The 14,915-nt window shown below is 33.6% G+C and overlaps 2 protein-coding genes across 5 annotated transcripts in view; one reads left to right on the forward strand and one right to left on the reverse strand.

Moving 5' to 3' along the window:
* The window catches only part of LOC143681628 (uncharacterized), a 102,245-nt gene that overhangs the window by 44,637 nt on the left and 42,693 nt on the right, over positions 1–14,915 (forward strand). The window lies entirely within an intron of this gene.
* Positions 1–14,915, reverse strand: part of XPO4 (exportin 4) — a 154,504-nt gene that overhangs the window by 41,669 nt on the left and 97,920 nt on the right. For all 4 annotated transcript variants that reach the window (XM_077158813.1, XM_077158811.1, XM_077158812.1 and 1 more), the window contains exons 7-9: positions 12,891–13,003; positions 8,077–8,234; positions 7,653–7,827 (exon numbers count right to left, since the gene is read on the reverse strand). In XM_077158813.1, the coding sequence (XP_077014928.1) occupies positions 7,653–7,827; positions 8,077–8,234; positions 12,891–13,003 (446 nt within the window). The remainder of the gene's footprint in view (positions 1–7,652; positions 7,828–8,076; positions 8,235–12,890; positions 13,004–14,915) is intronic.

A 14,915-nucleotide genomic window follows, 5' to 3' on the forward strand; every position in this document is an offset into this window, starting at 1 on the left:
AGAACTGCTGCTTCAGAGAACAGATACATAGACGTCTGGGGATCTTGGAATCCAGCAGACATTGCTGTGTGCCCCCCCATGAGATGTTAAGCAAGCCAGAAACTGGAGAAAGCCAAAGGAAGCCAAAAATTGAAAGTCAGCCCCAGCAAAGCAAAGTGAGGAACCCCCACAGGAACAGAGACTGATAGCAATGGAGCCCAGGAGCAAGGGACCAGCGTGGCTTCCCAGCTGGAAGAGGTGTTCCAGATGTATTGGCCTTTCTCGAATTAAGGTATCTTTCCCTGACACCTTAGTTTGGACATTTTCATAGGCTTAGTGCTGTAAACTTGTAATTTACTAAATTCCCTTTATAAAAGCCATTCTATTTCTGCACTTTGGCAGCTTACAAATAAAACACTACTCAATTGGGAAAGAACAGTTTCTTCAACAAATGGTGCCAGGAAAACCAGATCACCATATGCAAAAGAATGAAGGTGAACCCCTACCTCACACCATATACAAAATTCAACTCAAAATGGTTCAAAGACTTAAATATAACTTCCAGAACTATAAAACTCCTTAGAAGAAAACATAAAGAAACATGGATCTTATATTAAGCAACAGGTTCTTAGACTTTACTCCAAAGCACAAACAACAAATGAAAAAATAGATAAATGGGACTTCATCAAAATTAAAAACTTTTATTCCTCAAAGGACTGTACTGTGAAAGAAAACAAGAGGCTATATGATGGGAGAAAATATCTGGAAACCACACATCTGATAAGGGTTTAATATCCATAATATATAAAGAAATCCTTCACCTCAACAACAAAAAGACAAACTACCCAATTAAAAAAATAGGCAAGAGACTAGAACAGACATTTATCTGAAAAAGATATACAAGTGACTAAAAAGCACATGAGAGGTTACTAAACATCATTAGCCATTAGGGAAATGCAAATCAAAATCACAAAGAGATACCATCTGACACTCACTAGAATAGCTTCTATTAGGAAATGGAACACTATAAGTGTTGGAGAAGATATGGAGAAAGAGGGACATTCATTCATTGTTGGTGAATGTAAAATGGTACAGCTGCTATGAAAGACAGTCTGGTGGTTCCTCAGAAAGTTAAGTATAGAATTACTATATGACCCAGCAATACCACTTCTAGGTATATATCCAAAAGAACTGAAAGCAGGGACTAGAACAGATATTTGCATAACAATGTTCACAATGGCATTAGTCACATCTGCCAAAAGATGAAAGAACCCAAGTGTCCAGCAATTCTTGAATAAACAAAATGTGGTATATACACAAAATAGATGTGATGGTTTGGAAGTTTTATGAACTCCAGAAAAGATCATGTTCTTAAAGCTAATCACACTCCTGTGGGTGTAGACCTCTTGTGGGTGGGACTTTTGAATAGAATATTTCAGTTGAGACTTGCCCCAATGGGTCTTAATTCTCTTACTGGAGTCGTTTGTAAGAGATGAAATTCAGAGAAGCTAAGAGAAAAAAGCAAGAGAAGATGAAGGAGAAAAACACACAGAAAATAGAGAGTAACCACAGAAACAGAGAATAACCAACTGAAGTCAGAAGGTGGAAGCAATGAAACCTGAAGAGAAAGGAGAGACCAATGGACGTCACCGTGCCTTGAGGATTGCCGTTAGCTTGTTTTCCGGGAGAAAGCACTGGCTGTTGATGCCTTGAGTTGGACATATTTATGACCTCAGAACTGTAAACTTGTAAATTAATAAGTGCCCATTATAAAAGCCAACCCATTTCTGGCATACTGCATTTCGTCAGCTTTAGCAAACTAAAATAATGGAATATTATTTAGCTGTAGAAAATAATGAAGTCCCAATACATGCAACAACATGGGTGAACCTTGAAAACATCATGTTGACTGATACAAGTCAGACACAAAACGACAAATATTGTATGTCCTCACTGATACAAAGTAATTGGAATAAGCAAATTCACAGAACTAGAATCTACAATATAGGTTACCAGAGATCAGGGTGCAGGTAGTAAATAGGGAATTAAGGCTTAAATTATACAGGGTTTCTATCTGGGTTGATTATAAAGCTTTGGTAATGGATAGTGGTGCTGATAATGCAACATTTTGAACCTAATTAACAGCAGTGAATTATATATTTGAGGTAGTTAAAAGGGGAAATTTTATGTTGTTTATATGGTACTATAATAAATATTAAAAAAAAAAAATCCATGGAACTGCATAACACAAACAGTGAACTCAACATCAAACCACGGGCTAAAGTAAATAGCACAATTATATAAATGTGCTATCATCAATTACAACAAATGTTCCACACTAATGCAAAGTGTTAATAATAGGGTGGTATATGGGAATCCTGTATTTTGCGCATGATTTTTCTGTAATCCACTTCTCTAAAAAAAAAAAAAAAAAAAAACCTGAATGTTCACATATTTTATGATCCAGAAATTCCACTCCAAGTTTTATACCTTAGAAAAACTCTATCAGAATCATGCACTAGAAAATACTGTGGTAGTTTGTTAAAGCTGCCAGAATGCAATAAACCAGAAATGGAATGGCTCTTAAAAAGGGAATTTAAGTTGCAAGTTCACAGTTCTAAGGCTGTGAAAACATCCAAACTAAGCCATCCAGGGAAAAAACCTTGATTCAAGAAAGGGTGATGGGTCCAGAATACCTCTGTCAGATGGAAAGGCACATGGCATATCTGCCAGCTTTCTCTTCTCATTTCCTAAGGCTTTCCCAGGGGCGTTTTCCTTCTGTCTTTCCAAAGGTCCTGGCTGTGTGGACTATGTTGATTCTTTGGCTGTAAAGCTTTTTCCAAAATGGTTCCCTCTTAAAGGATTCTGATAAGCAATCCAATAAGCACTTGAGTGGGTGGAGACACTTCTCCATAGAAATCACCTACAGGTACCACCCACAAATGGGTGGATCACATCTCCATGGAAACAATAAAAATGATCCCACCCAATAATACTAAATTAGGATTAAAGAAAATGGCTTTTCTGGGGTACACAACATTTTCAAATCAGAACAAATACTTTTTAAAAATGTTTATTGCAGCAATGTTTGCAATGGCCAAAAAAAACCTGGAAAGTTCATCTAAAACAGATTAGAAAAACAAATTATGGTATAATATTCACACTGGCATATTTTATAGGGATACATACATAAGATAAAAAAATATTATGCAAGGAAATTATACATTTAAAAATAGTGGTTATCTCTGTTGAGGGGTAGAAATGGAAATAGCTAGGAAAATGTGATTGGGATGGAGCACATTGTAAATATCAACAACCATACTGCTAACAAACAAGTTCTTGAACTGGGTCATGGGTTCACAAATGATCATTTTATTATTCTGCTTAGAATTTTGTTATTTGTTCACATTTTTTGTCTGGATCAAATATGACAAAATCATTTGGGTTGGTTATGAAAACTAAAAATAGAATATATAAAATGATGAAGCAAAGCTAAAATGGCCAAGTACAGTGCTCAATTTCTCATTAGCAACTGGAGAAGATGGCGTTATTCATTCAACAAAAATTTATTGAACATTAAGAGGTAATGCCAGAATATAGAGATGAATAAAATAGTTTCTTCCCATAGAAACAACTGTGGCCTGTTCATATACTTAACAAAGCATGTGCTTTGCAGACATCATTTGTTAAGTCTTAACAGTTTATCTTGCCAGAATAAACAGATGGGTAACATATCTTAAGAGGAACTCATCTAAATGGAATAGCATCCTCTTGCTTACAGAGTATCAAAAGGACATTTTCTAAGAACTATCTTTGTTGTTTTTTTAGTGCATATCTAATATATGCTACCATAGTTTATTTACATTCAAAAAAGTATAAAGAAAATGTTAAAGCCTTAAAAACCTTGTCATCACTGAAAGAGCTTTCAAATCCCTCCTGATAAAGCCTGATAGTATACAAAAGAGAAGATCATAGGTAGATTTCAAAAGCCCTTATTCACTGGATAGTGATTTAAAATAAGGAATTATGGGCTTCTTCCTTTTGGATATCAAAACAAGTTTAACTCATCAGGCAAAGGGTGGGAAATTTGGTTGATGACAATTGGCAGCTAAATCTTTCAGTCTGCTCACAGAGAACTGAAACCTAACCTAGTGCTTTTTCATAATGCCTTGGCCCAGCTCCATAGCCACCCTGGCCCACACCCAGCAAGCCCGGCCAGCAGCACGTGCACAGAGATGACTCAGGAGGCCCAGCTAGACACGATGTGCTCATGCATGGGGCATTGTCGGGCCTGCTGCCAGAAAAGCTTTGGAGAGGGGCTTAGAGTCACTGAGACTACTTGACCCCACTTTGCTGCATTTGGGAGTGGAGGGTGGGAGAAGGTGATCAGAACATGAGATTGACACTTACACTTCAAGGCCCATAACTAACTTGAAAGTATACAGAGGAGTATATCTGCATCTTTTCAGTCACAGAAGAAATGTGCTTCTAGGTTTTGGTAATTATATTAAGTATATAGTACCAAAACATTGTTTAATCTTACTTAGGAAAATTCTGTCAAATGAAACTCTGGAAATAAAACTTTCTGCCCCTTTTTTGACACTGAATTCAATTTCAGAGATTAAAATATATCAAATACTGTAAAGCTTTACAAGATAAATGTCAAGCTAGAGTACTTCAAAGTTATTTTATCACAAATGTGAAAAATTCCAAATCTACTCTTAAGTACCACAGTACCACAGTTACTATCAGATATTTGGTATAACCCACACCCATGACAATCGATTTCTGCCCCCACAAACAGCAAATAACTAACATAACTCCAAATCTCTTTCATAAAACTAGAAAACTTTTTATTGCTTGTCAAAATTATTTTCACATGTAAATGAGTGAAGAAAAATTACATGAGTTAAGAAATGATTCATAGACATAAATGTAAAGATGGTGTGGGCAATTAATCTTCATACAGAACTGTTAATTTCTAAGGAATAACCTTTAACAAATTGCTTAACCTTGTTTAACTTTGGGATCTCTATTTCTAGCCTGAAGCTGCTGTTACTTACCCTCTTACTATTTACAAGGGCTTGGGATTAAAAACAAATTTAACTGATCAGCGACTGTAGAAGCTGGGTAAACATGCTGAAAACACTGGCTGGGTAGTTCACTAGCAGTGTCTGCTAGCAAGCATGATGGGAAAAGTCATTTGGCAGAAACATTTATGCAATAAAATACTTATGCTTGCAGTAACAGGAGAAAAAGAGGTAAACGTAGGGAAAAAAGCTCTATCAATACACAATTTCTTAATCTGATTAATTGATACACAATTGTTCAATTCATTATGCTTTACACCTTTTATAAACACATTAAGCATTTCACTTTATATGAACATAATATTTCACAAGAAGTTCAAACTGTGCAGGCATTGGCACAATCCCCAAGTCCAGTGACAGATCATAAACAATATTTGTATTACACAAATGTAAAAATTAATAGGGAATGCCACATAAAAGATCAAAGACTGAAAGCTATATTATTTTATGCCATTAAACATCTGCTATAAGTATTTAAATTATTTTCTTACTGCCAAACCACTTAAAGCAAATATGGCACAAATAGAGAAACAGAACTGCCACAATAAGATTTCATGAAATGTCCACTTTAAAAAGTAAGAATTTAGAAGACTTTGAATGTCAAATGCAAAATAAATTAATTATCTAGTTATCTTGAATTTTTTCTAGCTAGTACTTAAAGCACCAATTAATTTAACTTTGGAATACTTAACGTACCTGACATGTCAACAATTTTGTTTTGGACTACTGTTACAATTACCTGGTGCCCAAGGAAACAGAAGATGATATGACAAGAGAGCCAACCAAGTTTGGTGCTTCTTGTGTTGGATGTACATACCCCAACACCCCGTCTTTCCTCCCATACCATCAATATGAGACCTCATGATAACTGCAGAGGGTGGCCATAAAGTTTAAGAGTAGCCATTTAGTTTTCAAGCAACTCATCTGGCAGGGGCTACCCTTAGTTCTCCATCTCTCCAAATCTCCCCACCTGGCTTCTATATTTAATGCAAGCCTTTAAACAAATCTTTTCCCTCTGGCCTTTTCAGTAGGAGGCCAACTATTTTAAAAAATACTTCTAAAGTCAGTATCATAAATAGATCAAATCAAACCTATTAGTTACAACATAACTAGAATTGTGCCTTCTTGTGAAACAAAGTACAATACATATCTATTTCTCTCAACATGTATCTGGTTTTTATATTTCCAATGCTCCTATGTCAAACCTTGGCAGAAAAAATGGTTTCTTTGCCAAGTTTGTCAGTCTCCTAGTCAAAACAAATTCTGAATTTAAATTTGCAAAACAAGAATGCCATATATATTCCAGCAATTATTCTTTAAAATATGTGGGAAGATTCTTAACACACGTAGCTATGTTTCTAAATACGTGACCACTATGCTGCTTAATTCACTTGGCTTAGAATATAAAACAAACAAACCAAGGGGGAAGAACAAAGTACAATGAAACCACATTAAATGAAAATGACTGATTCAGAATGTGTAATGATTTGAAAGGGGTTTGAGTAATGCTTAAGTTCAATTTCCTTGGATTTCCATTTGTAGAACATAAATTTCCCCTTGAAAAAGTCAAATCCCAAATATGATGCCTTTACACTTTTTTTCCTCCACTATCTACATGTTTCCATCACCTACCTGACCTGGTTCCTTTCCTCTTCAAATCAATAAAGTGTCCAACTACATAAACACCACCCTCCCCAAGTTTTCTATTGTCTGAACAACTTCTGAAGGGATAAGAAAAACTCACTTTACTTTGTTTGAATCCCACCCAAAACAACTCAATTAGGATTTAACATGGAAATTAAATACATTCACAAAAATTCTTTTTATAATTACAGTCTTTGAAGGTTCACATTTTGATTTATAAAAAGGAAAAAAACTAGTTTCAACAATTCAATAACTACTTCATTAAATAAACCAATTATTTTCTGTGATTAATTATAGTTTTCTCAATAACTGTTAAAAAGCAGCTTTGCTCTCAAAGGGTTCTAGTACATGTTCTCTAAATTTAAATAGAAAATTTGGAAAATACACACTTGAAAATTTGTGCCAAAGAACATCTTTAGTATTAATTAGTGTTGCTAAATTGCAAAGTACATTAAAATCTACCAGGATATGATATTTATACCATGAAAAAATCAAAATCAAAGACTACAGTCTAACCTAAACAAGCATGGTTACAATCATTTGAACAAATTTTATTTACATAATTTCGAGTTAGGTCTAAACTAAAAAGTCCTTGAGGATAATAATTTTATAAAACCACACATAATCATAACCACACCATGAAGTTAGCAACATCAAAATAATTTTTAATGTATTTCACTCTATTTTCTATGTTCAGATACTAATTAACCTCAAAATTAAAATCTTAAAACCAATACATTCCAACCACTAAAATGATTTTAATCCACACATTTTTAAAGGTCATATTTCCAAATACATGTTGCCAAATATTTGCACATATAAACAAAATAGCAATTCTAAGACTCATTTAATACAATTAATCATCATGAAAATGTTCTAAAGGCACAACAAATTTCCTTGTAAAAAACTGAAACCATTTATTTAAGAATAGTCACTCACCACTTCCTCCAATGCAGCACTTCGCCCAAAAGAACAAGTGAGGTGTGTGAGGCAGTTAACGAAGGAGGAGAAAAGTTCATTTGGAATGGCAGTTAAAACATTTCGAGGGAACACAGTTATCAGGTTGCTGATAATGCTGGAGATTCCCACAGCTTCAGAATCTTCGATTTCGATTCTACAAATCAAGTAATGAGTATTATTAAGTGGTAGAATAAAAGTTAGAATAACTCATTTCTAAACATGCAAATATTAGCACCTATTCATGTTCAAGGCTATGTCTCTGTGTATTAATTTCAAATTACTAATAAAACTTCAGAGTATAAGAAGGGGAGACAAATCACTAGTTTCTTTTTTCCTTCCACTGCTAAACACAAAGAAGAAATTGAAAGTTCCTTTTTCATTTATAAAGGGCAAATATACCTACCCATTGATAGTATTCAGTAATCCCTCAATGAAGTGTGCTAGATAATCAACTTGTGATCCTTCATCGGGGAAGATGGGTCCATGAAGAGAAGCTAACTGGGCAAGGCACTGTAGAGAATCTTGTGCCATATCTGAATCTTCTCTGATTTTTCGATGTACCTGTTAGAAAGAATTACTAATCCATAAATATAAATTCTTCTTTTGTAAGGGTCACGTGTCTATCATGCCAAATGAGGTAAGAGAAAAATTCACTGTTGCTGGTTATCTGTAGAAAATAGTTTTAATTCCTTAATTAAACTAAATCTGAAAATTGTCCCTCAGTCCACTTTACATCATAGGCCATGATTTTAAACATATCAATTAATTTTTAACTGAGGGCTACCTACATTTTGAAAATTGAACTGCCTCCAGCATGTTATGACAAAGAGAGAAACAGATGCCAGCCAGTCAGACATACTGCTACTTCTAAAAACAGCAACAACGACAGTCATCTGTATTATGCTAACTATGCCTAGCTACAGCTTCTTGCTAAAGTTAGCAGACAAGTTCAATCAAGAGTATATAGATGGCAAAAAAAAAAAAAAAAGAAAAGAAAAGAAAAAAAAGAGTATATAGATGCTGCTTTGGTGGAAATAAATAGATGTAGAATTAGAAAACCAATATGCCATTGAATCCCTAGATTTTCATTCATTCAACCAATATATAAGCATACTTTTACTAATTGAGATTGCCTACAATTTATTTGTTTGAATGTCATTTTATCCTACAGCATTGCTATTCTGTTAATAGACACTAATTTTAAAAATTAAATTTATATTAATTTTAAAGCTCTAAATTTTATTTCAATGGTGCAATATTGATGTAAAAGACCTGGTATACAATATGAGGGAAATGGTACCCAAATATTTTAAAGTATTAATCATTTCAAATTTTAAAGATGCTTCATTTCTATGATCTAATAAAGTAGCTAAGGAAAACAGATATTTAGTGAAGAAATTACATGGTAACTATTTAATCTACTACAAACTTTCCTGTGTGGCAATCTTCTGGTTTCTACAAGCACTTTGCAGAGTCCTTCTTATCCTGTCCTTCACAAACCCCTCTACTTGTGGATGCCACACAATTCTGAACATTTATTTCCTATTTGTTCCAGATTCTGTTCACACTACCTCTGCAATTCATTGATAAATTACTGAGATTAGAATGCATCTCTTAAATCTTCACTGGTACAGTGCTGGGGACACAATGAATGCATACTCAATAAATAAAGCCTGTTCACTGACTGATTCTATTCATATTTAATCCCCAAATTTAAGGCTCTAATTAAAAATTTTGTAAGTACTGAGAAGTCTCTAGAAATTATACAGTTATCTGATTATACTGACACACTTAAAATATGTTACCATCTTTAGTCTAGAATAGGGGTTGGCAAACCATGACCCGTTGACTAAATCTGGCCTGCTGACTATTAGTCCACAAACTAAGAACAGTCTTTATGTTTTTAAATGATTAGTAAAAGTAAAAAATAATAATTCAAGATACATGAAAATTATACAAAATTCAACCTTAAATGCGCTTCTGTAGCGATGTATTAGAATAGAGCCATGCTCGTTTGTTTACACATCATCACCTATGGCTGCTCTTGTACGATAATGGCAGAGATGAGTAGCTGCACCAAACACTGTATGACCTGCAAAGGCTAAAAAATTTACGAACACCAATCTTGAACAATACAAATTGCCAACCACCAATCTTGAACAACACAAATGATTCCTAAAACATATCCTAATGTATTTTCATTTTTATGTAGTAAATGCAAAGTATAATGCAAAAAATTCATTCATGCACATAGTCTATTTCATGAACTTCTGAATACAACCCATTCTTTAATTTTTCAGCCAAAAACCATAACTAAATTTTTGCCATGATACCTGGAAATTAATCAACACTTAAACGTTATATCCAAGGATACAATCTATTGATGGATAGAATACAATCTGGGCCAAAAGAATTGATCTCACAATTTGTTGTACTCATACGGCCAACATAGTTTCTAGTGCCTGGTTTAGAAATCAGAGAAGTGAAGAATCAAAAGAACAGCCTCAGTGGAATAGCTAATATTAACTACATTAATATAAATAAATAAAATAAAAAACTGTTTCAAAAGCCTATTAATATTGTTCAGGCTTAGATTATGGTCCTGAAATAGGAGCCACATAATATTCTTGCTAAATGATTAATTCTCATATAGTAGATTCTTGCCCTTATCCCAATGTCAGCATCACAAGAGTTCTGTCATATCTGGAGAAATGTCAATGTAAATTATATTTTACTAATAAAAACTGAATTCACCACATCAATATGGAAAGGAAGCAAAGGGATTAATGAAATAAAAAAGTCTAGCAGGCCACCCAGCAAAGTGAATGGTGAGGCTATTCATCAAAATAAGGAATAAAGAAGGAGAAACAAGTTAGGAAGATGATGAATTCCACTGGAACATGTTAAATCTGAGATGTTTGTGGGTCATCCAAATTAAAACATCCAAGTAAGCACTTGGATTATATGGCTCTGGAACTCTGTAGTGGCCTGTGCTGAATATAGACTTGGGAGTCATCGGTGGAAAAGTAGGGCTTCAAGTCCTCCGTGTAGGAGAGACAGCCCAAGGGGAGTGCATACAGTCAACAAGGCTGAGAACTGAGATAGAACACCAGTATTTCTGTGAGCAGCACAGAACGAAGGGACCAGATATGAGGTCAGGAACAATCTGTCAAAAAGGTAGGAGGAAAACAAAGTGAGAGTTTCTACAGGAGCTAATGGAAGAAAGAAAAATCAATCAAGTTTGCAAACTTCTGAGGTGTAGAATGCAACATAAAAAGTACTTCTGTATTCAGAGACAATCAACATATTTCAAGTATTAACCTCATGCAACAGTATATTTATTAAAATCAAGCAAAATAATGACATCCATTGGTAAACTACTTTAAATTAAGTAATGAATTCACATGATTGAAACTAAATTTAACAAAAAAAGCTGAATTAAATGAAAAGATCGGCCATTGTATATTTTTGTAGCAAATAACATAAAATTACTTATAAAGTGCTTAAATGGTAAAATAAATTAAAAAGGGTTAACTATCAAATTCAAAAGTTATTTGCATGTGGTAGTTCACAGCTGACAGGAGCAGCTGTCTGGTTTGTCTGGACAGCTGTTCAAATTTGGTGTAGTCGTTTCCGTACTGCCAGCAAGTTTTTCACCTTTTCAAAAACTGCTGGAGCAGGATCTACTTTCAATCAAGTGAATACAAAGAGAACTGAGCTTGGATCCATATCAAAACAATTCCTGTCAGATAAAGCAGGCAACAGAAATTTAAAATTCAGTTACAATTATCCCTTTAATCTTGACATGTTTTTAAACAATGATTTCTCTGATTTAAAAGCAAAAATTACAAGGTAACTAATACTCAGCCTGAATGTTTCTACAGAAAACCTCTTTATATCTGCCCATGGATGGATAACCTTGTTCTAGATAATTCTGAATACATATTATATAACTACAAAATTTTATATGCTCAATCAAAAAAGGAAAGCAGTTATGAGGGTAGTCGATAATATCCTCAAAATAAATGAAAAAGAAACCATAATTAATGGTTAGGATTCAGCAAAAACAGTTTTTTTTTTTTTTTCCTTTTTAACTGGTCTTTATTTAGACTTTTGACCCAATCAATATATCTAACTTCTATAACTGTAGATTAGCAACCAAAACACATACACACACATAAACACCACATTTTTTCCCCCAGCTTCTGTCTGTTACATTAGGGAAACTCATGGGGAAATGTGGGCACATACTGATCACTTATTATTTTACCAAATGATAAACAGGGCTAAAGTTATAGGTGAAATAAATTACTACTCAATAATAATAATGTTTTAACCTATGAGCAATGAATATATTCAATACACACAAAAATGCACTATTCCAGAACAATTCTCAAAGAGTGGTCCAGGGATCCTCGGAGGTTTCTAAGACTGTTTCAGGTCATCTTTGAGGTCAAAACTATTTTTAAAATAATACTATGATTGTATGCATCTCTTCCATTCTCATTGTCTTGCAAGAGTGCTGTGGATTTTTTCAGAGGCTACAGGACATGTGATATTGCAACAGATCGAATGCAGAAGCAGATACAAGAATTTAAACTCAACATTAAAGAGATTTGCAAAAATGTGAAAGAATGCCACTCTTCTCACTAAACTTTTGTTTTAAAAAATGTGGTTATTTACCCATTAAAATGATATTTATGTTTCATTATGCTAAAAAAGTAACATGAGAAATAGTGTGTTTAATCTATATGGGTCAGCAATAGTGTAAAAAGGTGTGGGAGGGACAAAATATTTAATTTAGCTACACATAAAAGTGCTATTTATGTTATAGGCAATAATTTATTACTGTAATCTTTAACCAAATGTTATTTTTAAAAACTCTTAGTTTTAATTTTTTGTTTGATAAACATTAGTAGGAAAAAAAAACCTTTTTTGGAGACCTCAATAATCTCTAAGAGTGTGAAGGGGTCCTGAGATCAAAAAGTTTGAGAACTTCTGCTTCAGAATATTAACTCCTTCACAATTACATAAGATTTTTATAAATTAGCAAGAACACATCTATATAATCTTTGTTTAAATAGATTTATTGATTGGATGAAAAGGTTTAAGGGAAGAAAAATAATCTCTTGTTTAACTTAAGAAAATTACAAAAGCATTTCGTCTTTCCAGTGGCGTTTTTCCATGCCCTCCTACCAGAGATGCAGGCTGACTTACTGTGAAGAAAAGCTCCATCACTCGGCTGTCCAGAAGAGTCTCACGCCAGGACTCTGTTGGCTTTAACATCACATTTTGTGAAGATTCAAACATGGCTATATAATGTCGGCCCAGTTATCTGGTGTCAAGGTCAACAACAAGTTTTACTTTAGCTAAAGTATAAGTACATCCTAAATATAACAGAAACCTCCAGAAAAAATGCAAGAGAAACAGCTTAAGCCTCTTCAAATATACTACATAACTGATGCATGAAACTAAGGAATAAAAAGAATTAAGTGCTGAAAAAGAAAAAATGCTACAGCAATGTAAGACAACAGTTTGATTATAATTGTGTGTTATGCTGCAGGGATACAGAAACTTTAACAACCACAGATCTCAACATGTTGGCTCTAAAAGAGAAACACTAATTACAATAGAGGTGTCAAAATTTATACAAAAAGAATAAACAATTTCAGCAAGTTTTTCCCATCATTTCCCTCAGTATTTTATGACAGCTAAAAATGCATATACAAAATGTGAGTCTCATACAGACTACACGGAAAAAGAACATTTCCCCAAAAGAAACATATTCACTGGGAAAGCAAAAAAAAAAAGAATTAGAAGATTAAACATACATTATACCAAAGAAGAAAAACTTACCACCAATGGCAATATTCAAACACTAATTTCAAACAGTTCACATAAACTTTATGAATGCTCATTTAAAATCCCTATAGACTAAAAAAAGCAATAAAGCAATGTATGTGGTGTTCAGGTGCTCAACATAGAATACAGTTTTTATTACTGCATGCATATATACACAGCACATAAAATACATAAATAAAATAATCATATATATTTGTAGGAACTTATGAACATAATTCATTCACTCAATGAGCCTGCCATACTCACTGAGGTTTATTCAGAAATGAAAAAACTGTTTTGGGATAAAGACAGTAGTTCAGCACCTTTCACTACTAGTCATTAAATATATTAACCTAGCTAAGATACATTAAGCAACATTTTCCTCATTTAGTGGGAGAAAAATCTTAAATAGTTATCTAAAACTACTGCTTGCAAAAACAAAACATGAATTCAAATGTCGTATTTTCATTAAAGACAAAATCATTAATAGAGAAAACTGGACTGTGACAATGCCTTGGAAACCATTTTTTTAAAACTATTGCTAATCCCTTTTTTTAACATCTAATATTATTTTGTCTCTAAACAGTTAGGAGGGACACTGCAAGTAGTTTCAAGAAGAGAAATCATGGCTTGTTTCTAAAAGGCCACCCCCCAAAATGCTATGCAATTCCAGCTGACTGATGAACAAACATGAAACTCAAATTAGGTTCATTTAAATTTTACTTCTGTTTTCCTTTACCTGCCCCCTTGTGGAGGTTCAGGGAAAGAGTTGAAAGCAAAAGCAAGCAGCAGGTGGAACTCAAAATAAGCCTGAATTTTAAAAAGAGGGGAAAAAAAAAATCAGCCATGAATTACTAAGAGCTATCCATATCCATATCCATATTTTCTGAAGTAGTTTCATTTCCTGAACGGGCACCTAGTTTTCTCTCAGGTTAATGTTAAGCTGTTTACTCAGCATATACTGACTGAATACCAGAATTTATATACCCTATCTAAAACTGGAGGACTGATTATCTTTTAAGAGAAACTAAAACGGATGAAATTATAGGATGCCTTACATTTCCTTCAAAATAGTCCAGGGATGGGAGAGCATAGTTGAAACAAGCCAAAACTGCATTATCTTTGAAATTTTCCACAATAAGGGGGACAAAGAAGAGACTTGAGTATATGAGATAAAACGTGAATTAGGCAGTAAATTCTTCCTATTTCATAAAAAAATTCCATTTATTCTTTCCCAGTTTTATTTCTATTTTCAATGTGCCATTTAATTAATTTAAAAACCTTTGTTTTGTAAGCTGTTTAGTAATTAAAGTATTTATTAAATACCTAATTGAATACTGTGCTGAGTAAAGAAAAAAATTATAACAATCTAGTTCCTTTTCTTGTTTTTAGGAGTTTGCA

This window comes from Tamandua tetradactyla, chromosome 4 (assembly GCF_023851605.1).
Source record: "Tamandua tetradactyla isolate mTamTet1 chromosome 4, mTamTet1.pri, whole genome shotgun sequence".
Taxonomy (NCBI): domain Eukaryota; kingdom Metazoa; phylum Chordata; class Mammalia; order Pilosa; family Myrmecophagidae; genus Tamandua; species Tamandua tetradactyla.